The 26,245-nt window shown below is 46.2% G+C and overlaps 1 protein-coding gene across 5 annotated transcripts in view; it reads right to left on the bottom strand.

Annotated features, from left to right (window-relative positions):
• Nucleotides 1–26,245, bottom strand: part of Epac (Exchange protein directly activated by cAMP) — a 416,212-nt gene that overhangs the window by 316,989 nt on the left and 72,978 nt on the right. For 2 of the 5 annotated variants that reach the window (XM_075888324.1, XM_075888319.1), the window contains exon 4: nucleotides 10,699–10,845. In XM_075888324.1, the coding sequence (XP_075744439.1) occupies nucleotides 10,699–10,845 (147 nt within the window). Of the gene's footprint in view, nucleotides 1–10,698; nucleotides 10,846–21,776; nucleotides 22,152–26,245 lie in introns of those variants that run through there. The other 3 variants (XM_075888343.1, XM_075888337.1, XM_075888331.1) reach the window with 2 other exon arrangements.

Consider the following 26,245-nt stretch of genomic DNA (forward strand, 5'->3'; position numbering starts at 1 on the left):
CCTTATTCCATTTACGCAAGCTATACGCTCTGTTCCTGGGCGCGACATGGCACAGGACTCTCCGGAACAGAGACGGACGAGAAACGACAGCCTTCAGACGTGACCATTCTTACGACACGTGGTTGTGCGCGCGTGTATGCGGAATTTCTTGATGCGTGCAAGCTTCGGCAGCGCGCTGCGGCGCGTCTCCTTGCCGCACTACACGCACTGCCGTCATGCGGAGGACAAATTAGATCCGACGGAAGCGACTCTTTTGGGTTCGGGGTTCCTGGCGCAATGCCTTGACCCAATTGAGCTGGGAAGACGTCGCTGCAAGTTCGCGAGCTCGTCAACGAAGACCTCAGTCGGAGGAACGAGTCTGTCTGCTTCGAGGAGGAGCGGGAGGATGCACCGGTGTCCTCTCGGAATCGTCTCGATGTCAATTTATGCCCAAATGGAACGAGACGCGTCGTACGCGCCACCGCAGTCAACGTTCGTTTTATTTCATTCTTCGCAAAAATATGGCATGCAATACCGCAAACGCTATTTATGAAAACTTATGTGTAGTATTGGAACACCCACGCAACAATTAAGCATGTGAATTTATGACTTAGAAATAGATACGAACGCATCAACAGACCAGAAGTTGACACAGTTTTCTTTTTTTTTCGGCGCAGTATTTTGAGAGATGCTTCAAATATTTTGTGATTTCACGTGTCACGTCCGTGATGAATCAAGCCTGTAAGCTGAAAGCCATGCTTCTCTGTAATTACTGAAGATACAATTGTGATATGTTGAGAAATGTGGTGCTCGATCACAAAACGCCATGGTTATGTTGGCTACGTTATTGTCACGTATAACTGACATCCGCACCACAATTGACTTCAAGAGAGGAAAAGGGAAAAATCTGTGCCAGCCTAATGAAATGGGAATTTCATAATTAATATGAGTGTACGCAGCAGTGGATCTTGCAGTATCAACGCCCTTAAGCCCACATTCCCTACACTTCCCTTAGATGATATGATAAGAGGAGGCGCCCAATCAGACCAAAGTCTGGTTTGCTACATTACGCAGGTAGGATATTCAGGAAGTTAACAAAAAAGATATTAAATGTTAGTGCTAGATGAGCAAACCATGAATGAGCTACGCAGTAAAAACGGGTAGCGACACCTAACTTTTTTTTTCCCATCAGCACACTTGCATCAGGATATACATTTGCATCTCAGCCAAGCATTTCATCATCATCATCATCATCAGCCTGACTACGTCTACTGCAGGACAAAGGCCTCTCCCATGTTCCGCCAGTTAACCCGGTCCTGTGCTTGCTGCTTCCAATTTATACCCGCAAACTTCTTAATCTCATCTGCCCACCTAACCTTCTGTCTCCCCCTAACCCGCTTCCCTTCTCTGGGAATCCAGTCAGTTACCCTTAATGACCAGCGGTTATCCTGTCTACGCGCTACATGCCCTGCCCATGTCCATTTCTTCTTCTTGATTTCAGCTATGATATCCTTAACCCCCGTTTGTTCCCTAATCCACTCTGCTCTCTTCTTGTCTCTTAAGGTTACACCTACCATTTTTCTTTCCATTGCTCGCTGCGTCGTCCTCAATTTAAGCTGAACCCTCTTTGTAAGTCTCCAGGTTTCTGCTCCGTAGCTAAGTACCGGCAAGATACAGCTGTTATATACCTTCCTCTTGAGGGATAGTGGCAATCTACCTGTCATAATTTGAGAGTGCTTGCCGAATGTGCTCCACCCCATTCTTATTCTTCTAGTTACTTCAATCTCGTGGTTCGGCTCTGCGGTTATTACCTGCCCTAAGTAGACATAGTCTTTTACAACTTCAAGTGCACTATTACCTATCTCGAAGCGCTGCTCTTTGCCGAGGTTGTTGTACATTACTTTCGTTTTCTGCAGATTAATTTTAAGACCCACTTTTCTGCTCTCCTTGTCTAACTCCGTAATCATGAGTTGCAATTCGTCCCCCGAGTTACTCAGCAATGCAATGTCATCGGCGAAGCGCAGGTTACTAAGGTATTCTCCATTGACTCTTATCCCTAACTGTTCCCATTCTAGGCTTCTGAAAACCTCCTGTAGGCACGCGGTAAACAGCATTGGGGAAATTGTGTCCCCCTGCCTTACACCCTTCTTGATTGGTATTCTGTTGCTTTCTCTATGAAGCACTATGGTAGCAGTTGATCCCCTGTAGATTTCTTCCAGAATGTTTATATATACTTCATCTACGCCCTGATTCCACAGTGTTTGCATGACGGCTGATATTTCTACTGAATCAAACGCCTTCTCGTAATCTATGAAGGCTATGTATAGTGGTTGGTTATACTCTGAGCATTTCTCTATTACCTGATTGATAGTATGAATGTGGTCAATTGTTGAGTAGCCTGTTCGAAATCCTGCTTGTTCCTTTGGTTGATTGAATTCTAATGTTTTCTTTACTCTGTTAGCAATTACCTTTGTAAATAGCTTGTATACTACAGAGAGCAAGCTTATCGGCCTGTAATTCTTCAAGTCCTTGTCATCTCCTTTCTTATGTATTAAGATGATGTTAGCGTTCTTCCAAGACTCTGGTACTCTTCCCGCTAGGAGACACCTCGTAAACAGGGTGGCTAGTTTTTCTAACACAATCTGTCCGGATAAATGCTTGGCCTACCTCCCACATGGAGGCCAAGCATTTATCCGGCTACAAATTTTACCTTTATCGACTAAAGGTGTCGCCACCTGATCCCCACACAAAGCTCAACAAGGCCTTTTATTGTTTGCCATTCCTGAGTATTTGTTTGGTCGGTTGTACCTTCGCAACTTGGCGCAACCCGCCACGAAAGATCGGCCCCGAAACGGGTGGTACTGTTTTCTAGAAATGAAACCGTTTTATATTCGGAGATATTTTGGGGATGAAAGAAAAAGTTGATTTCAATTATTATGCTCGATACATTGTCATAAATTAATGTAAAACATGCCGAATGCAACGAAAACCATTGAACGATCATCAACGATTTTGCTTAATTATCTTTTGTCGGATGCACGGTACTGTCAAGTGCGTTGCTACACTCGACCTTTGCTACTTTCGCCACCGGCTTGTTATCGCACCCTTCTGTTGCGTTATGGTATTTCATTAGCCGCCGGCTTGCAATCGCTGTTGCAATCGTTGCAACACGGCCTTTCGCTCGTATACCAGATATATGGGTGTACCAGAGTAAGTTCACCGTAGGAGCTGAGGGTCTCGTCGCTTTGCGACGAACATGCGAGCGGGTGATGGGGATGCGAGCGGCTTTCAGCATCCAGCGATATCATTTCGTTGCTTGGCACCGTTTGTGCTATTTCATCCGTGGTAGGGTTCTTTTACATTTCATTCTCGCGTGAACTCTTTATAGAGATCGCATCTGCAAGAGCTCACAGAAACTTACTATAGTCGAAATTAGACCATCGCCATAGGCGTGTGTGGGAAACAGACCCTCCCATGACTTTTCAACTCCACGTTAAAATAAAGCGACGCCCCGCCAGTCTTGTGCACCGGATTCCATTAGGCGTCGTATTCACTCGACGCTACGCACATCTCATCGGCCGTTCTGACAGCCCGTACTCAGAACACTGCAAAGTGGATCAGTATTTACCACATCCGTTGAGCGACTCCCTCTGTACGTCTCCCAACGGAAGACCCTGGCTTCAACACTGGACGTCATCGGTGCGAACAAAGTGAAGCTAACCTATTGTCCACAATGTCCAACCAGCCAGCATCAAGGACTGCTGCAAGAGATTTTATTGCTTTTCTCGAGAGCACTTGACCTGACAATAGGCTTTAATATGACCACTGCGTTACGTGGTTATTGTAAATACGCCATCATCACCATCACTATCTTTACAACTATTTTCTTTCCTTGCCATTTTTTCCCTGTGCTGAGTAGCAGACAAGGAAGGAAGGAAGAAACAAGAAGAGGAAAGGCAGGGAGGTTAACCAGATGAGCGTCCGGTTTGCTACCCCTCACGGGGAATAGGGTGATGGGTATCAAAAAGAGAAAGAGAGGAGAGAAGGACAGCACTTCATGTACAAAGATGTACTGTTAGTACGTCACTGAGGCCGGAAACTTTTCTCGCCAACATGACTTCAGCCATCAGATATACGACAGAAAATTTGCGGCCTTGGAGAGGGTCATGGGCGCTTCGTGGAGAATAGTGAAGCGCTGAAAATACTGGATTGAGAACTTCCAGCAGTGTCAGGGCCGTTTGAGCTGATGGAGCATTTAGATTTTTCAAAAGCATAACTATGGCATTCATGAGAAATCGTAGCATCACAGGGATGTACTGGTCTTTTTCAGGCATGGCATTGTTAATAAGCACTGTCGTTGACTCGGTCAATGTTGGCTCGGTCTGCTGCGACCGTTCGATTCGCTGTGAATCGCGCTGTGTCTTTGATTGTGGTTGTGGTTCTGGCTGTGGATGTGGTTCTGGCCGCAGCTTTGGTAATGACGGCCAGTTATCAGTGTTCATATGCTCTGGTGTGGTCCTGTACTCAGAAATTGACGTGGACACGTATGGTCTAAAAAGCAAAGGAGGTCGTGTCACATGCGAACTACGTGTCACAGAGTCCCTTGAACCACCACGGCGTCGGGAGCGCCGCATTCTGACGACGTCAACAACACCCCGATGAGACGACCACTCTAGCACCATCGGCTTAAGAATGTACTTTTCCTTCTGTATCTTGAGGCAGTCATTTAAAGAAGCATCGTGGGACACGAAGCAATTGCAGCACTTGAGTACCGTTGCAGCGTAGGAGTTTGTAGAGTGCGGTTCAGCGAAGCACGAGCAAATCATCGAGCTCCGACACAGGGCGCTCACGTGTCCAAACCTTTTGCGGCATTCGAGTGGCCTTGGAATGAACAGTCGTACAGGATGCCGAAAGTGGCCCACCTTGACATGCGAGGGCAGATATTCTCCCTTGAATGTTAGTTTTATACAGCGAGATGTGCACATGTGGTACACATGTTTGATATCGACGCCATCAACCACTGGTTACACAAGAATGGTCAAGTCTGTGTTCGAAAAAGAGATGTCGACATCATAGATGACACCAGTAGTGGTACCACTGCTCAATGGGATGTACAAGCAAACTTTTATGCCATCGAATTCCGTAATTTTGCTCGGTGTCCACAGTGCAGTCTCGTGTGCAACGTCGATACAAGAACATTTTTTTTTTTCGTATGTTGAGTCTCATGTTCCTTATTTCGTTTCGCACCAGCGCCTCGAGAAGCACCGAGACCGATTTTTTGTTGAGTCGCCTCAAGCTCAGGCTGACCTCTCTGCTTTCTAATAAATTCCTTTTCACTCTCTCACTTCTTCACACGTGAACAAGTTTACCTGAAAAAATAAACTGCACAGCGCATTGTCATTAATACGTGATGATACCATATAATTCATGGATATATGCTACGGCTGCACAGTTGTTGATATGTGTAAACACACTGAGATAAGGTAAAACTACTCCGTGACTGCAAAATGCGGTCATCCCCGGTTTCTTTCCCACTCGACCTCAGTGTTTGACTTTTCGACAAAAAAAAAAAAAAAAAGAAAACCGCCTATGTTACTCGTGAAACTTGACGACAAAGGGTCTCGTAACTTTAGATAGATATGTGGGGCTTAACGTCCCAAAACCACGATAAGATTATAAGAGACGCCGTAGTAGAGGGCTCCGAAAATTTTGACCATCTGGGGTTTTTTTAGGTGCACCCAAGTCTTAGCAAACGGGCCTACAGCATTACCACCTCCATCTGAAATGCAGCCGCCACCGCCGCGGTTCAACCCCGCAACCTGCGGGTCAGTAGCCGAGTACCTTAGCCACTAGACCACCGTGGCGGGGTGTCTCCTAACTTTCATGATGGGCAATTATTTCAAGTTGCCATCAACTTGAAATCGTTAACTAAAGCACTATATGAGTACTTTGTTAACGTGTACAATGTGCCAATTAACGCTGCTGCTTCACATCATCGCGAGGACTTACGCGTGGAACATACCTGAGGGCCGCAGGCAGATCAGGTTAGCGAAATAAATGAGACACATGAGGCACCTATCTTGAAAGTATTTTTCCGCTGACGACGGTTATCTTCCTAAGCTTCTAATTATGTAGAAGCGGTGGCTGCTCATTTATCCTTCGCATATCTTCAAATCCTTTGCACGCTTCTTTATAATTAGCAACAAGCGAGCGACTGCGACATCATTAACTTTTAAGCCTGCCGGCGCGCGACAACAAAAAGAAAGCGGGCAAGCTTACCTGCCCGCTTTCTTTTTTTCTCCAGGGAATGAAATATGCATCGCAGTCAGCGTCATAATGAAGATCCTCGGCCCACGGAAGAGCAGCAGAAGCAGCTCAGGTTGTACCAAAGTTAACGGCGTGCGTAGAGGGGCAGCCGTGAATGAACACACGATGGAGTTTTTTTTTAAATCACTGGCTCGCTATCTCTGCGCACTCTTGCGTGCTGGAGTGCTGCGTCACCACTACTCGGCAATGACGTCAGAACCGGAGCTTTCTTGGTTGGCCGAGCACCGGCCGCATGGTTCTTGAAATCCATTCGCTCCCCTTTACCGATCATGCGAGAAGAGCGGTGTGAAGAAAGAGCCTCTACTCTTGCTCGTATGCGCACGTGCGCCGACGTATAGAAGACGCCCCGCCATCTCTTCATAGTTGGCACTCCGAGAGTAGACGGCATTTGATTTATTATGATCTTTTTTCGAAGTATTAGGATACCTAGTTCTAGTCACTCTCCCTCTCCTTCCCATTTTGCTAAACTAACGCCGGAAGTTGGCCTCGGTGACATATTTGACCAGGAAAGAAAGGTTAAACCAGCCACACTTAGCCTACACTCATAAAACAGCTAAGCTTGTGGCCTTCCCTTCGTCAGGCCATAACGTTTTCCAAGTCTTTCAGATATTTTTGTATCACTGCTCTCCATTAACCGTTCTTCGTTAAACTTTCAGGTGGTAGCCCAGCCACGACCTTTTATAATCACGATGTGTCACGTGACAGTGGCGTGACTATATACGGCAACACGCACGCGATTTGTTGTTGCCCTCTTGCTTTTCGGTGTGCAGTCAGATATATCCAATTTCTGTGACACATATGCACTTATGACGATGATAGCTTTCTGACCATCCGCACACATCTCTGTGGAAGACGACTAACCTGTCACCATAACGTTTAGTGTGCCATTAGTGAGAGATAAGATTTACCCAATATATGTGGCTCATGCCCATCTGTGACGTCCACCTGCGTTACCGCGGATCCCGGCCACGAAAGCCTCGTCCAAGAACTGCTGCTGTGTTAAAAGACGTCCGGGAGAAGTTCAGTGGAGCTCAGGTTCACCGGGATAACGATGTATACTGTAGCAACTTCGTTCACAACAAAACTGTCGCCCCTACCACCGTCGATAGTAGCTTGAGTTCTACATCGTCGATAGAGCTGCTTCACTCTGACGCACGTAGTTGGAGGATTAACGTCCCAAAATCGCGATATGGTTATGATAGACGCTTTAATGGTGGGCGCCGGCGATTTCAACCCCCCTGGGGTTCTACACCGTGCACCCAAATCGAGGCACACGGGTATCAAATGCAGCCACGGTGACAGCGAGGAGCATGACCCGTCTATATAAACTTAAGTGTACGAGCATAAAACCTGTCGTTCATGCTAACGTGTGAACTATTAACATACATGTCATCTCGACACCTGTCATATCAACGTCGCAGGTTTCTGCCACTTTCGCTTTACGGTAACGGGAAAAACTGACATGGCGTCTCCTGAAACGAAGATGCTGAAATGCTTGGTTATTGTCGCGAACTTCTCACAGCTGTACTTCGATGTAAATCCTACTTCACGCCAACATTATTGGACCATTGTCATAAGCGTACGTGGCATACAATGCGGATGGAGTTATAGCGCACTGAAAGCCAACAGATTTCGTCTCCGCGACCTCCTGTGGACTTGATGAGCCCACCCAAGTGTGCGAGCGGTTATTGGTTTCTCTTTCTCTCTTATGAACCATTTATTTCTCTTACTCAGCGCAGGGTAGCAAAACTAGCATGCGTCAGGTCATTATCTCTGACCTTGCAAACCTTTCACTCCTTTTTATGACATTTTACGATTGACGTTGATATTTCAATCTGAGTGGCTATGTAGTTAGGTAGTACGCTTCTCAGTGACGACTCATAAAACCGCAAAAGTAAATATTTTTGCAGAAAATTCCCAATATTTATATTTATGAAAAGTAGCGATAATTTTTCTATGCGATTCTTCAGGCGGTTCCTGGACTCGCATGAGTCAATTTGCGTTGGTTGATGGTGTTTGACAACACTTAAAGGCGCCCTGAAACGCTTTTTCAAGTAATCGTCTCATGGATCCACTAAAGGTGACTATTACTTCGCGATTCTCTTGCCGCGATAATTTTTAGGATCCGTCACGTGCGAGCGGAGTTAGGGAGTCGAGATGCACTTTACGTGATTTTTTACTCCTTTCGTACGAGCGAGCGCGCTGGAAGCTACGCAAATGGTACAATGAAAAAGGGGGAAAGAAACTACGTCCTTTCGTAAGCGCAAGTGATGTCTTTGAACACTTATTTCATTTTTTTATTTTATTTGTTTTTTAATGAAACGCGCGGCGTATATTTTCGACGTATGTGCGAGCACGTGCGCGGGTACGTAGCGCCATCTGGTGTTGGCTACTGTAACTATGCCACTCACGATGCTACAACAAGCCTAAGGCCACGAACTCTGCAGGTTTTATGGTGCGGTTACTCAGGTTTATGGCATCATTTTTAGAAAGAAGAAGGCGCGATTGCTAACCAAGTTTGAGAATTATTGTAAATTCATGGTTATGTGTTGCGATATAATGTTTGGGCCACTTGTTCTCGAGATTCTCGTCTATACCAATAGGCAACGTCTTCTGACGATGCTGAAAGACTCTTACTGTGCCCATTTAAAATGGAGCGCCGTTTTCGACATTGAGTTTTTTTTTTTTACCGTGCTAACACGCGCAGCTGTTAAGCCAGGTATGGGCCAGAAAAAAAATCTTATAATATCATGCGAATAATTTTTTTTGTGAAAGATAGTCACATGGAATTTTTGAGTTATTGTTTCCATTACAAAAGGCTATCAATTCTTGTCACTTGAGGGTCTTACCTTAAGCCTGAAAGATCCATCAGCATGTTAGTGAATAACGAGAGTCATTATTAAGAGTAAAATGACGTGTGTGCCCCGATTCACGTACTGAACACGTTTGCAGATGGGTGGGTATTCCTGCCTTCAGATGTAAACAGAGGTATCTACGTATCAGTTAACCAAGAAAGATGTTCTGCTGTTGTATGAGAGCTTTCCGTCGATCACTGATTCACATCAAACTGATATGGAGGCAACATGCCAGCAGTCTTAAATTGGTTGCCTTATATTTTGTCGTTTACACAACATCACACACACATATTTTACATACCCTTCATACCTTCTCGTACTGAACGTAGGGGTAAGTGTCACTTCACGATTTACGCACATATATATAGTATGGTACAAGCTGTAAGATAGAGCTACATTTTTCCACTGGTGCCTCACAGGCATCCTTTCGTGTCCTCACTTCTGCGCGGCCGTCAGAGGGTATTCTAGTTTGGGGGATACGAGAGGGTCACATTTCATTCATGCACGTGAACTTTGAGTTGCCGAGAATGCAAGACGACTTGTGCACTACAATCATGAACGTTGAGTTCTACATCTGTTATATTTAAAATCCACAGCAACGGGCAATGAGAGAAACAAAAAGAAAGACATAAGAACAGAATCCACACGAAGAACGACATAATAATATAATGAAGTACCTTATACTTTCGTGTTAGGATCTCACCATTTCGCTGAATTAAGTGGTCATAGAAGCCACTTTAAAACCGCAATGTCGTCCTAAATTCTTCCAAAACTGACAAGAAAACTGAGAGCATCACGTCAGCAACCATGCGTCTTTTTTCCTCACACTCATCGAGCATTCAAAGTTACGGTCGTTACTGACGGTTATTGCAATGATCGTCCTAAATGAGTCTTTTGCTTTCCCAATTTACAATATTCTAGAGGTATCCACGCAAGTTTCAGTCATGCGTGAGGGACTTAACATTTAATGAACACTGGTCGCTGAAGAAAGCTACAAATGAGCCACCGTCGTTGAATTCACAAAAATTCCGTAAGCGCTCCTCGTCACTATAGCGCCTGACGTAATGATGTGCCTTGAATAGTAACTGGCTGAAATTTCGCGAACAATTTTGGCGTAGGTGGTTTTCGCGAAGACGGGTCTCTGTCAACAAGATAAACGCTTATCGCGTGAATCACAAATGGAAGTTCTTAGCTCGCCAGTTCTCGCGAGACGTTGAAAGTTATTCTGAGGCATTAGGCATTCGTGCATCTTCTCTTTTATGGCAGCTCGGAGAGCACCGGAATTTTACAACGGAATTTAGGGACTACTATAGCGACCGATGCGCCCGCTGCTTGATGACAAGACGCGCACAGGCTTTTCCAAACCAGGAGGCGCGGCTCCCTTAGCGCCTAACGCTACGATAAAACGTCCCTCTCGCACACACACACGCGCGTTTCAAGGTCAAGGCCGGAGCACCATTCTCGCAGAAGGTGTTCCCACAGAGAGAAGCAAACAAATGGGATGAGTGACGGAGAGAAAGAAAGAGGGCGGGCTCACCTCCCAGATGGATCGAAAGTCCCTCTGCTCGATCCTCAGCAGCTCGCAGTACTCGTTGGTGACCACGGTGGCACTGTGGGGGCTGTTGTCGAGCACGGACTCGCCGAACGCAGTGCCGATGCCCAGCGTACACAGTGTCACGGAGTCCTGCACGACAGCACGCCGCCGGCAGTGAGCAGCGGCGTCGTCGTAAAGGAACGCTGGCGGCGCCGCGAAGGATCCACCATCGCCCGCCCGCCGCGGGCCTCAGAGAAACGCGCGCGCGTCTACGCAGGGAGGGAGGCGGCGTGGAGGGCAGAGCGCGCGCCGTTCGCGAGTGTTACAACAGGAGAAGGAGCGCGCGCCCGGCTTCTCTATATATTTTTTTTACACCCCCGCCCTCCCTCACTTCCAGCGCGCTAGAGTCTCGGTGGCCTCCCCCGCGTGGATAACCCACCCTCAACCTCCGCGCTTGGGTGCGTTCTTCCTTCTTTTTGTGGCACGGTTTCTTTCCCTCGCGATCCCACGAGACGTTATGGCGGGAAAGGAAACGCGGAGAGGAAAGGATGGGAGTATAGGGATCTCTCCCCGAGCTAACATTCGCTCCTCTCTCCCTTCTCTTTTTTTCTTCCCGCAAGAAAGATCGCACCGAAAGGATGGAGGTGGCTGCGATGCAAGCGCCACTGTTTCAGACTGGCGGTGAGCTACGGAAGCACGCTCCCAAACAGAGGCGAAGGGTTGCCGAGCGGAAATGCTGCCTGGGGATATAAAAGTATCGACGGTCAGGGTATCGAGAAAAAAAATGAAATAATAGGACGTGATTTTGTACGGGAGACGTAGCCCCAAAAGTTCGCAACGTTTGTAAGCTCACTGAAAAGGACAATAAACGCAGGCCTGGCCACTAGAAATGGCTGTTACGGAGCCCACTTGCCTCCTCGACGTAATCTGGTGATGGTGGACGTTTTAAAATGTTGTTTTTTGTTCTTCGAAGGAGCCCTCCAGGGCATCGTTGAGTGAAGCGCGAAAGCGAAAATCGATAGGTTGAAGTTCGCCTAGAACATCGTAAGGGCCGGCAGATGACAGCCTCAGAGACGTGCTTCGCAGCCTAAGTTTGCTCTTTCATCCGAGTGGCACGTTTTCTCGCAATGTTACAGAGTGGGCACCATTTGGGAGTGGCTGCGCAGTTTTTTGCTACCCATTCAGGAAGATACAAAAAAGGGGGGTGATGACAAAAAGAAGCACCGACTACCATTTCTGCTCAAGTAACGCAAGATCAGCAAATTGTGCAGGAGCGCACCTTTTACTACTTCTTCGAAGCCCCTCCCTTCTCCGTTTTTTTTTTTTTTGTTTACCAAATAACCGATTTGATCTACTGCACGTGTATGCTTCTCGGGCTGATATACTTATTCATGGGCACAATGCCTTAAACCTTTAATAAGTGCGAAGCATTTGCATTTCTTTGCGCACTGCAAGCACTTCTGGTATCTATCTATCTATCTATCTATCTATCTATCTATCTATCTATCTATCTATCTATCTATCTAGCCGCTTACGTCTGGATGCTCTCGTGATCATCCTCTTGGCGTGAACCAAAATTAGTATGAGAGGGTAAGATTGTTTGACGAATATGACGTGCTGGTCAAGATATGAATAATCTTTAATCCCCTTGCATACGTCGTCACACACTTTCTGCCCGACAGTGGCACATATCCGCGGACTCGTATGTGCCACAGATGATTTATAGTATCTACTCAGGAACGGCAAGAACACACATGATCAATTTTAACGCACGAGAGTTAGAGAAAAATGACATCGGCTGCAATGACACGACAAATTTAGAGAATAACTGTCAGGGTCCCAGCAGGAATCGAACTGCAGCATTCGGCGTGGCAATCAAGTATTCTGCCACAGAGCCACACCAAGTCTCGGAACTACTTTTTAAATAGACCCTGAAGTTCGTGTGCATTGCTGGCTATCCAATTTTGTGAACATTTCATACATACTTTTATGATACAGCCGTCACGGCGGCTTGACGTCAACTGTAGTTAGGTGCCATCTGCTGAAGTTGATTTAGTTGATCGACGCCACATTGCTAGTTTATCATTATTTCATAAGTTCTACCACAGCGCGCTAAATCAAGCACCATATATTTTGCCACCATCACGCATATCCTATCGCATTGGTCACCCCTTAAACATTGCCCGTCGTCATGCTCGTACAGTCACCTTTGCATCTTCTTTTTTTTTTTTTCTCGAGCAGCCAAGGACTGGAACGACATTGCACAAGAAATCGCTAACTCAAGCCCTATTGCCTTCATTGAAGTGATCACATCGCAATATACCATATAATAAAGTGTTCAACCTGTTGTATATACTGTACCCATCCCTTATGTAAAACCCCCTGGTGGGGTCTTTAAGGAATAAAAGTGAAAGTGAAAGTGAAAGGTAGCACTGTCAAGGGCTACCGTCCTCCCGAGCACCAGAACTTCATACCAGCTGATCGCTTCTCGTGTTGCTATTATTCACGTTCTTGTGGGCATTGTTGCATAAGTACAAAAATCTGGTTACGTAAATATCTGCGACTGTTCAACATATGGCTGTGCGTGCAACATTTGTACGTATAATTAGCACCAGTTTGTAACATGTCGCTCAATATAAAAATTACAACACGGCCACCTTGCCTTCACGTGCTTCGCATAACGTCGATTCCCAACGCACGTGTGATCTGCTTAATTGTTTTCATGTTTTGCATTGAGTATCACAATTTATATTAGCAACAACTAGTATACCTTTCACACTTTATTTTAACTAAACATAACGTAAAAAATATGCTTAAGTCATCGATGATTGTGATAACATGAGGCGCCACGCTATAAAAGAACTTTTTGACTCTGTTCGGCGAACATGACCACTTTGCACATGAGTGTACTGAAACAACCACGCTCACAGACCAAGAAGATTTTTTTAACAAACGTATCAGAAAGGACGTTTGTGCCTACATACACATACACAGTAGCAGCCACTGCTGTTCTTAGAAATGGAAGATTTGCTCCGAATATTCTCAAACAAACACATTTGAGGAATGCCGTTTCGACGAACAGTGATGCGCATGTTCGAGGGTCGTACTCCGATCGCAACACTCATTCATTAAGACACATTTGCTACACAAATATCACGGGGTCATGGAAGTAAACACAAGACAAAAACATCGCGAAAAAAAAAAACTGAGCAAGGAGGTAGGGACACGTGCTGCGTGAAAAAGCGCGCTTCTAGGTAGAAGCACCTGGGCAGATGTACCACTGTGCAAATGCGAAAAAAACAAAAAAGACAAAAACACACCTATCGCGATACAAAAGAAAGCCATTATTTATTTATTTATTTATTTATTTATTTATTTATTTATTTATTTATTTATTTATTTATTGTACCCTCAGGGCTTTACAGCATTGCAGAGACAAGACACTAGAACATTATTAAACACTGGAAAGCAACTATTATCAACTGCAACTATGTTATACAGCCAGTAGATTATACAACAAAACTAACAACAAAATCAAGCTATACTGGGCTAATCGGTGGAGAAAACAGACATCTCCAGTATAACTGTTTGCCTCCTAGCTTTGTCCTTTAGTTATTTTTTACCATGTTAATGCCTTGCGCGAAGAGTAGGATCTAGTCGAAGAATAGCGAGAGAAAGAAAAATGAAAGTCAGAAAGGTTAACCAGAAAAAGACTCCGATTTGCTACCCTCTGCTTGGTAAGCAAAAAAAGGTGTGTAAATGAGTTAAAAAGAAGAAGAGGCGTTTGTCACAGTAGAGAAAAAAAAAAGTGACTGGAGAACCCACCAAGCACTATACGCAGCAACAATGTCCGCGAAGAGTCACAGTTTATCTCTCAGTACGTTTGATTGCACGAACCCAGACCTTCCCGATAATCACCTACAGAAGAAGTCACGTAAGCACAAGAGAATAGGCGAGCAGATATTATTCGACGTCGTTTGTACAGGTGCTACCTCCACCCAAGAAATTTTTTTCTTTTTGCATTCGGTTGTGTTTTTATACTTACGGTAATATGGAAGAGCACGTCCCATATGGTCAAAAGAATCCATTAATGCGGTAAACGGGAACACATCATCAGTAAAAAATGGCCAAGTGACGGTTACACTAAATATGACGCAAACCATGTAAATCACGCATACAGTTGATTTCAAGCTGACACCAGATAGAATATTTCTGATGTATTGTAGACGGCTCTTTCTGTTCGCTTTAGTGCTTTAGTTCCAGCGTTCTAGCCCTTCAGTGTAGCACCTCAGTGTGCCTCCTTAGTGAGAGTAGCTAAATATAGAAGTGGCTCCTAGCTCGGTGATTGCGCGTTTTTCTTCCCCACTGCTTTTGTGCTGAGCCCACCTTGACAGGATACGGACAACTAGCCTTGTTCTTCACCTGATGCGCGACAGTCAACATTAATTACCGGGAAGGGGGGGGGGGCGGTGTGGGTTAATATTGTCACTCCGTATCAAAAAGCTTTCGTTACCACCGCACCAAGCTATAGATACGACAGCACTGCGAGAGAATACGCGCACTGCGCACAAGGTAAACAGCCGATATGAGCTGCGTTCGCACCTGCCCGTCGTTTTCACACAGTAGGAGAGAAAAGGTTAAATGACGTGGATGCCTTTCTGCCTCTAGATTCCAGAAAGCGGCGACGAATACCATTGTTTACGGCTTCCTCGATACCAGAGAGATTCTTTATAAATTATCATTTGGCATGGCACCGCTGTGTATACGGATGGTTATTAAAAAGAAAAAAAAAGTGCTATAGCAGGCAGCATGATACATGAAAGCTGTCGCATTGAATAAACAGGAATGCATTTCAGTAAAGCAGCTGTTGTACGAGTTCGGCTGAGATCAGAGCTGATGCTGACGACCTTACCCATTTATAATAAACAGACGAAAAATCAAAACAAAAAGGAATAATTACAATACCGAAGAGAAGAATGGCAAACAAAATGAACGAGTTTGCGGTTTCTATCTCCAGGAACACCAATGCTGAATGGTTGGGAAAAAAAATCTCAGTATTGGTCCACGGAGATGATATAATAAATCCATGAATTTTTATGCTACTGTAATAACAACGGGAAGGGCTGAAGTAATAACCAAGTAGAAAGCGATATATAAGGCTTAAAAAAAAATTGGCCGCCTATTGCGATACTGCATAGTGAGATTTCCGAGCGCCACTTCATGTTGGGGCCATAGCAATTCTGTTTCAAGTTTTTTGCTTCCCGCAATTGTATCAATGGGAAAACTCGTTACATAAATGTAAAGTCCGCGCGTCGTAAATTAAATACTCACCTTTTTTTTTACATTCGGGCCATGAGCGCTGGGAATATACGGCATCACCCTCATAAACTATGTGTTTTTGCGTTTAGAATAAGCAGCAGCTGAGAGAGTATGTCGCTTAGACACTGGAATAGCATACGTGCTTCCTCTGCAGCTGCGCATATAAGCCCCGCTTGACTTGACGTAGCTTGACTAGCACTTGAAACCTTCGCAACTGGCCTCTCGTTAACACGACTTGACGCTAACCTCGTATGCTAAAATAACAATGCGACACATTTTTAAATAAACAAGGCCCGTTAGTTTACGCCATGTAATTGTTATTTGTTACTACCTTCGAATTCTACGCTTTGTTGAGAGGTACCGCAGCACTGGTGCACAGCGTGACAATCTCTTCAGACTTCGGCTGAGAATTCTAACGTCTTGATCTAAATGCCAGGCATAGCATATCATAGGATCGAATATCGCTTGCCATTGGAAAGTTCACGTGAGTAGCTATCCCCCGTCTGCCATTAACACGACGCAATGAACGTACTGTGAACTTTAAACTCGTTGCAACATGGGAAGTCATCCGGGCGAGAGAGTATTGTGCACGATCGTCTGAAACTGCTGCATAAACAAAGGACAAAAAAAAAAGGAAGGGACATACAGCGTTTATACTCATCGTTTTATTAGTTGGTTTCTTGTGGATACCAAAACTGCTTTTGTATACTTCGATCGATTGATAGGTGGGGCTTAACATCCCAAAACCACCCCATGGTTATCAGAGACGCCGTAGTGGAGGGCTCTGGCAATTTCGACACCCTGGTGTTCCTAAACTTGCACCCAAATCTGAGCACACGGGCCTACAGCATTTTCGCCTCCATCAAAAATGCAGCCGCCACAGCCGGAATTCTATCCTGCGACCTGCTGGTCAAGAGCCGAGTACCTTAGACACTAGACCATTGTGGCGGGGCTTCGTATACTTCGGCGCATTCTGAGTTATTAGGTAGGCTGTGAAAAGAGTCCACTATATTTCTTCGGTGTATTATTCAAATCTAAGCAGTGAGTGTACATCGAAATGTTGCTTTAAACCTTCCCGAGGGTGTTCATTGCTATTGTTATTTAGGTATTTTCAGCAGTTTAGTAGTGCATACCTTTAAAATTTCAGTTACAATTTATGAGCTTTTTGGCCTCTGCGGGTATATTCAGCTTAAGGTCCTTCACTTTGATGCAATCCTCACCTGGCGACGTGTGCACATGCAGAACAACTTGAGTGTATAACACCAGCACGCCGAGTGCAGCATGTTTAGGTGAGTTGCTACGGCATCTGATAAGTTTCGACACACCGAGAAAAAAATCCCAGCATATCCCCAAAGTGCATGATGATGAGTGGGGCAAAGCGTCCATCCGTCCGTGCATGCGGTCATGCGTCCGATCACGTTCGAGAATCCAGGCGGCACACGGGTAACACCGACGAGACGCGAGCCAAATAAGCCCAGTGCAAGCGTCTTCAACGCAACCGCCGCTCTGCTTCGCCCATGTCCCACCAACGACCCGCCACGTACGGCGACTATCCAGAAGACTGAGAGAGGCACTAGTTCTCCGCGTACCCAGGCGCAGCCTGCGCAGCAGCTGATTGGAAAGTACCGGTACAGTGCCATCTAGACAATCCTCACTCAACTGCTGTTTGTATGTACTTCCATGAGACAGCACCGTCTATTATACTGTTCGGGAGATAATGCCTTCTTTTCTTTCTAGTCCCTTCTTCTCTTGGTTACGCGTGACGCATGACAAGGTTAGACTAAGAGAAGCTTCGCCTCTAAAACTGCAATCGTACCGGCCAGTCACATGCTGTCTGAAGAGTACGGAAACCCATCACCGCCGCATAACATACAACTAAAAGATTTATCATATGCACCAAGGAGGATTAAAAAATCCTCCTTGATGTGAAGGTGCGGAGTAGTGGACATGATCTCGATAAGTGCTGCAGTTCTCCCCGCCTTGAAAGCGCTGTGCACTATAGTATATTACTCAGATAAACAAAGCAATGCCCGTTTTAGTTTCGTCTCTCACCGAAGGATGCAGTGCATGAGCAACACTTTCAGACTGATAAGATACATAGATAGATAGATAGATAGATAGATAGATAGATAGATAGATAGATAGATAGATAGATAGATAGATAGATAGATAGATAGATAGATAGATAGATAGATAGATAGATAGATAGATAGATAGATAGATAGATAGATAGATAGATAGATAGATAGATAGATAGATAGCCCCAGCCGTACCATACAGAAAAACGCAAGAAAAGTCACGTGAAACGCCTCGCTTGCGTTCCTTCAACAACAGCCCTGGTGTAACCGCGAGAAAAACACCGGTTCAACAACGAATTTTGTTTCCAGTGCGTATTCGTGATTTGTTGGAGAAAACGTGCATATCTGACGAGATGTGCTTGATGACCTACTTTTGGTTGATTATCTTACTCACGAGATGACTGGAAGCGGTTGAAAATTGAGTCAGTAAATATGAGACACGTATACAATACAGCAAGCCCACTTTTATGCTAGCACAATAACTAACGCACTAGAAAGAACGGACAGGATATTGGTTGGATAATTATTTCCCGGTCAGAACAACAAGCATTCAGAAGCCACGACAGTGAAAATGATTTTGCCGTTGTTCATCTTATCTTAGATACAGCTGTGTATGACGCACTCATTTCAGCGATTAAGCGAAGTTCCAAGGTCATTGTCAGGCACATGATGCCTTATCGGCGTAAGAAATGTCGAGTGAGCATGAATCGGCATAAAAGACAAATACGCAAGGTTATGTATCTGCAATAAAATTATGCATTCGAAAGACAATGACATGCCCGTGCACATATGAGCTTGAGCTGCTCAGGGATGTTGGGAGTATCCTGTCATCAAATTCACAGAAGGAACGTCCGTTGACATCTGACGCATACGTAAGCGTCTATGAGAGACGGGCTTGGCTGCGTTTAAATAGTGCCAAGGACTGTGCGCGAATAGTCCACGTAAATTTGATAGATGGTTGCTTATGGCTTACAGTGCAGCTATAGATGCATGGAGAATAAATGTTGGCTCTCATCCTACATTATTGTTCAGTTTAACAAACGTGGCGACCTGGTGAACCGATTGAGCAAGGTAGTTTCTATGATATTGCATGCCCGCACAGACAGTTGCGTAATTTTCTCTTACTTTTGAAAACGCATGCTACACCGCAGTTATGGTTCATCGGCCTGGCATTGTGCGACAGTTGCAGAACTCTGAGGTCTATATAATTTCAGAGCTTCACACAGCAGCTCTGAAAGTTTCAGTGCTGCTTGGAGCCCTTTATTAATGAGAGCTATAGGTTGTCTCACAGAAAGCCTCGGTCGAACCAGAAAGATTAACGTGAACAAGATTTCACAAACTGCTGCAGTTCTGTTGAGATATTCATGGGACGTTATTGTCATCATTACTGTTTTTGTTGTTGTTGATCTTTTAAAGCTCCGAGTCATCCCGTTCCTCCCACACACGTCGTTGTTATGCAGTTTTTTTTTTCTTATTTTTTGTTATCGTTTCATTTGAATGCCGGAACCTCCGAATGAGCGTTGACATTAACATATTTGTTCTAAACAGCCTATAGGAACGTAACGCAGAAGAGACCACACAACACAGGCTCTACGTGCGCTATAAACAAGCCCACCTAGCCACCATTTTCAAGTTGACGTTAAACCTCACGCAATATCTACCTTAATTTTTTCCCACAAAATAAAAAAAAGGGGGGAGGGGTAATGCGAGTTCTGGTATTTCCCAAATGACGTGCGTAGCACAGTACGTGAGGCATTTCTTTCTTGCTTTCATTTTTTTCGAAGAAGGTTCTTTTTAACCGATGGGGCGCAGGCACTATCTTGAAATCGGGCGAAAGACAGACGTCACGGCTTTTGTTCAGTATGCCCGTAAAACACACACTATATATATATATATATATATATATATATATATATATATATATATAATGGAAAAACAAATAAAGGTCACATGGTGCACATGGTTTTTAGCGCAGGGTACAAGCGTACTGAAAGTCGACACGGTAATCCATAGATAACATTCCAAATGATTATTAGCATAAACTGAGAAAGAGTTCAAGACAGGCTTGAAATCGACCTGAGCCATTGTGCTTCGCACTTGGAATCTTCGCCTCCCAAGTGAAATAAACGAATAACTGAACACTTGCTCTCACGTTTTACTGAAACGCATACCGTGAAGCTTCTCGAAACTTTTAGACGTCAACACATATTTTCGCGGATAGATATATATATACGTATATGGCAGGGTGCGTCACTTATCTCTATGTGTCGCTTAGCGATTTCTCATGACTGGACATAATTATATTGCACAAATAAACGCCAAAGCGAGTACTCTTTCGGGGTCGATCGTTTGATGTTTCGTTGTCACTAAAGGACAGAATCTTCATGCGCAGTTTTCTTCTTATTGTCCAGTCACGTTTTCTAAAGGCGAATGCGACGCCCGTACGAACAAGAAATACATAAACAGAAACAGGGCGGCATTTCACACAAGGAGAGCCGAGTGGAACAAGTGACGTTGGTTTAGGCCAAACGTCACGCGTCCTGCCCTATGAAAAAAAAAAAAAAAACGGATGGGGCTGTGGCGTCCAGGCCCTCGGATCAGTGACACGGGAAACAAGCAGAGCGGCTGAATAGGAAAGGACGCACTTAGCGTATACCTCTTCCATGCTGATTGATGAGGCCTGTTTGTTCGCGTAGTCATCAGCATTACCAAACAGTCGACGCTGAAGACGGTGTTTTTATTGTTCACACGGTGAGCACAGGCCACGTAAGGGAAATTTTAATGTGATGTAAATAAGCACTTGCGAATAAAATCTATCCTCGTTTCGTGCAAGATTGGGTGTTGCAGCTGACGGAAACAAAGAAATAATTTCTCAACATTTTCTAAATACACAAAATAACATCTAGAACTGCCCACCTAGCGGAAATGTCTCAGTTCTTCTATTGTTTAAGGCAGCTATCTGCCACAATGGTGAAGGTTCTCGACATCTAACCCTCAGATCGCAGGATCTAATACCGACCGCGGCGGCTGCGTCTTCGATAGAAGTGAAAATGCTCGAGGCCCTTGTATTTAGATTTAGCTGCATGTTGAACGACCCCAGGTGGTCGAAATTTCTGGAGCATACCCCAAGAGCGTCTTTCATAATATCGTGGTTTTAGGACGTTGAACTGCAACAAGTATTCTTGTTATAGTTGCCAGTTGCTGCACTTTACTCTCAGTGTGGTTTTGAACATGCCTATGCATTCAGGATGATCAGGAAAAAAAAATAAGACATGACGGTAATTCATTTACAGGCTCGTAACCGCGAGACCAACATAAAAAAGACTAGATGGAGAGAGGATATAAATAAACTGCCGGGGCTTCGTTTCGCGTGGCCTCGTCAGTGCTTACTGTCCAGTCATGCAAACGCTTAGACATAACTCAACAAAGTGAACACGGTCCCTATTCTCCAATACATTGCGTTATATGCGCGTGCAAAGAACGAGGTACGCATACACTGGTCTACTGCACCCATTGAACCTCAATAGGATCTCTGTTATTGAACTGTCATTCCATACAACAATCAGCCAGTAAAAATACTCAGCTCGTCACAGAGCCTCAGCAGATTCGATATACTGCCACTGTACGCGCCCTGGAGTCATAGAAGGGACAAATACTTATTTTATGCCGGTTGCAACGACTTACGCTTGGGTTCACGTGGTAGACAAGGCGCGGTGACCAGGGCCATGATATGTGCTTGTTCATCATGACCTTGAAGGCAGACTGAATGGAGGACGTCACCGAGCCAGGCTTGCCTCCCTGCTGCTTGTTGTCCGGCGTATCCATCGCAACGGCACAGAACACGCACGCTTCTAGCGTGTGTATCTACGACGGGCACCCGCGAAGTGACGGCAGCTCACTGGCCCCGTCTGTATCACGCACGCGCAAAGAACAAATAAAGACGCGAACACCACACAAACAGAAAGTGAGGCACAACCGCACACGCGAGCTTTGACCCGAAGTCGTAAATTCGAGACAACTTCACTACCACTGATCTGACGAATGCTGAGAGCCAAATATGCGAGCCGAAGTATACGCGTCGCAGCCGCTTGGTAGACTTCTGAGGCGTCGACGTTGTACGCTGGTCGGTCAGCACTCGCAACGAAGCCGATATCACTGGATGTACGACTCGGACTACCCCCGTTAGACTGAAGCTTCGATAGGCGTCACGGCGCTGGAAGAAGCGCAACCGCGCTAGAACCAGCAGGCAACAGCCGGAGCCATGACAGCGTCGGCGAAGTTGGAACAGCCGCAGCGTGGAACAGGTGTCTCACGCGCCCGAGGAGGGACAATCGGGCGCAAGCATTTCGCATTTCCAAACGAGCGTGATCGATGTGGCACGCATGCACGCCGTGGCCGGCTGCTCCGGTGCGAAGAACAGAAAAGATGTCGGCCCTCGTTCGGCGCGCTGCTCACGGCTGCCCGATCAGGCAAATGCAGGCAGGTCGTGTCGTATGCGTCGCTCCTCCCTCCCTGCTGCGGCGACCGCGTGGCGCGCACAGACTGCACGATGCAAGCTGAGAGCGCGCGTGCTTCACAAGTCAATGCCGTACACTAGGAATCGGGACTAAGCGGCGAGCGCTGGCTTCACAATGTGCGTCCACGTTTCCTGGCGGCCTCGGTGACAGAGTCCACTGCTGGCCCTCCTCGACGCGTGGCTGTCCGCAGATCCTGTCAGGAAGAGGGAACCCTTCTCGCCTCGCACGACGACAACAGGGTCGACGGTGCGTACAGAGTATCCGGCCGCCCGCACAGTCGCTGCCAGCCCGCCGTTCTCGTCCGCTCGTCAGCGATCTGAACGACCGTGGGGAGGAATAATAATAACGGTGCGTCGGAGAGGCGCTTGATAGTGCTCCCTCGGCGCTATATGCTCGCCCCGTCGTCCCATATACGGGTCGCGTACGGAGGCTCGCGCCCCTTATCAGTTGGTTGTGCCAGAGCTCGGTGGGTATCTTCTTTATCGGCCTTTAGGCGCTGCCTGCGCGAATGCTGGAGTCGGCGAGTTAGGGGGGAGGGGGGGTGCTGTACACAATCGGGTCTGCAATCTCTGGTTTCTACGTTGTCGGGTGCCTCGTAGTACGCGAAGAAATGCAGCGGCGTGGTAGCCTACTCCTAGCTTCCGCGACAGATCGGTCGATGGATTGGGACGCCGACGTTTGAAGCCTTACAGCCGGGAATGACGAGCGTTGCGACGAAATCGATCAGAAGCACAATCCGAAACGACGTTGCTAACCTTTCTGCATACTTTGCTGGCATTGGCCGAAAGTAGTTCCATCAGAAGAGAGCTAGACTCGGGGAACAGCGTCACTTCGCTTCAATGTAATCTGCATCTGAAAGAAACTGCACTGAATGTGGGAATTCCTTTGATGTTCTTGTTGCGTGCAAAACGACTGCCGTGACCACTCGCAGCGATAAAGTGCGGAGTCTTCTCACGGGAAAGTTGAACGCGCTGGCTGTTTCCGAGTGTCCTCACTGAACCCGCTTTCTGCGGTGGTTCATGGCGATCGATCTTGTGTATCGGCTGGGGATTTTCTTCGGAGTTAGCGTGGAGTGAATTTCCCACAACTTGTCTTCAAGTACCCATCAATGTGTTTCTCCTGAGTGCATTCTATTCGGAGGAGCAACCGTCTAAAACCTCCCTAACTGCAAAAACACAGCGTTACGGATGCAGACGTTTTTATTGCAGATCACTCGTCGTAGCGAACCAAGCAGCCGTAAAGCAAACGGAAATTTGCTGATGAGCGCAACACGTGAGTAGCGTACCGATGAGAGGCGACGGGTGAAGGCGGCTGTTGCGGGTATCTTCGCACACGTCTTTGAGCCGTCGCGCTTATTTATTTTTCCTTCCCATTCACACAGGTTGGCTCAAAGTGAAAATAACGAAACGTTCTGGTTCCCAGGCTGTGATGCTTGACGAACTGGGTGAAACAAATAAGGGCTAATCCCGGCGAAACACGTAGTGATGAATCGGGTATGCACAAAGTGCAACCGTAACATTACAACACACCTGACCACCGAGTCACGTGGCAGGCAAAACTTCGAGCTGAAGCATTTCGTAGGCATTCGTGCCACTCCGTTTTCATGCACGTACAGCTTCTCTCGCACGAAGACAAGGTCAGAAGCAGGAGATCACAGGAGCCGGATTTGGGCGTGGGACTTGAACAGCGGATGTATTCCACCCAGAGCGCAAGCGCAAACACAGCACCGAGAGAAAGAGGAGTAGGCGAATATGGAGAAGGAGAGCCGCTTAGCTGGAGCGAGCCCACGGCTGAACAAACTGCGGCGTGGCGTCGAAACAGCTGCTGCGCTCTGCTTCGGCCTTTCGCAACACACAGTTTTTTTTCTTTTAACTTTGGTATTTTGCCGTTTCAGGAATTTTTTTTGTGTGTGTCGTATTATTCGTCTTGTCACATTCTCGCACGAACTACTACTCGCTTAGCATATACAGAAAAGAAGAATTTAAAAAAAGGAGGCCAATATTGTTGGCAGTATACGATGTCGCGTGAAGACAAAGAGACCGTAAATTTGAGCCATTTCCAGGACAGCGCCCTTAACTGAAGCGAGGTGCGCAGAAACGAAATAAAAATCTTTATTTACGCGTGCGCTTTCGAAGGCTCCTGAGGCCTTTCTCTTTTTGCGTGCAGCTGCCCGCCAGCATAGCGAAAAAGAAAAAGAAACTGAAAGTGGCATGGAGAAATATCATTGAGAGTGGGAATAGAGCGCCGGTTTCCTAAAACTTTCCTAGAGCGCCGGTTTCCTAAAACAGGGCGCGAATCTTAAATTCACCAAGCCGATTTGACCATTGCATAAACCGTATTGTTCGTCTCAGTGAAGTTGTGGCGAGTGCAAAAGCCCGCAATGCTTCGATCCAGTTGAGGGGCATACTTACATGGCATTTTTTATTTCTTTTTCTTTCTTTAGCCACGTTGTGAAGTAAGCACTGCTCATAGCGTCCAGTTCATTTAGGTACTCCGTTGCACACGATCGCTTCTAGGCCCGAGGCGTGTATTTTCCGCAAAGATAAGTTGGTAATAAAAGTTATCGCGTCTATAACTAGGAATAACACTCGTATGAGCAAACTTCTCGGCAACAGTGTGATACGAGTAGGCGCATATCGGGTAGTCTCTACATATAGGAGCACAGCTTATGCCACCTCCGGTGAAGCTAAGTATGCGGAAATTGCCAGGGTCGTTAAGCATTAAAGACTCCATGCGGACTCGAGCGTTTGAGACACTAAGTAGCTCGAAGTGACGGTCACACGCGCCGGCAACGGGAACCGCAAAATAATAGAGAGTTTTAGTACTGCGGAATGGTGCTACGTACGCATCACGCAAGCACCTTGCGTTACGTGGCGTCGTTTGACACTAATCGCCTTTTAGTACGCCGTAGTACCCACGTACGTAACGAGCGTGAAGCGTGTTGCGCCATCTGGTAGATCAAAATAGAAGCACGTGTTGTTGGCAGCCAATGGGAGCCAATCCAAGTGTTATAGCCAGATTATGGCCATATTTTAAGCCACAGAGCCGGTCGGTGCTTGCCTTCGATGCCGCCATTTTGCAAAACGAAGTCTCGCGCTGTCGCGAACTTGTTCGAGAGCGGTGCGATCACCTCATACGTACGCACGCACGCATCTCATGCGTGCGTACGTAGCGGCTGCGTACGTAACGCGATACGTGCGCGTTGTGGTCTGCGCATGCGCACTACGCAGAGCGTGGCGTCCTTACGTACGCAACGCCGCCACGTACGCAGCGTACGTAGTACTAAAACTCTCTAATGCTATGCGCATGAAACAGCGCCGCATGCTTACGATAACGTTGGTGATGTACAACTGTGTATTGAATGTGGTGTAGTACATAAACGCAGTACCAGGACGTTATTCACTTGAGTGTGCATATCGAAGAGGTCGGCAACCTGGGCGAAGAGTCATGCAGTGCTTCTCTCTGTTAGCATGTTTTTCTTACTCGAAGCTATATTGCGTAATTTCATGCGGCAAAGTATTAAAGGGGTTTGTATGTCATTAGAAATAAAATTGAGCCAGGTGCGCGTAGCGAACGCCAATCAAACAGTGAAGATGCCTTTGCTTAGCCATTTAATTTAGTTTGTTGAATGAAGTG

The sequence above is a fragment of the Rhipicephalus microplus genome, chromosome 1, assembly GCF_043290135.1.
Source record: "Rhipicephalus microplus isolate Deutch F79 chromosome 1, USDA_Rmic, whole genome shotgun sequence".
NCBI lineage: Eukaryota > Metazoa > Arthropoda > Arachnida > Ixodida > Ixodidae > Rhipicephalus > Rhipicephalus microplus.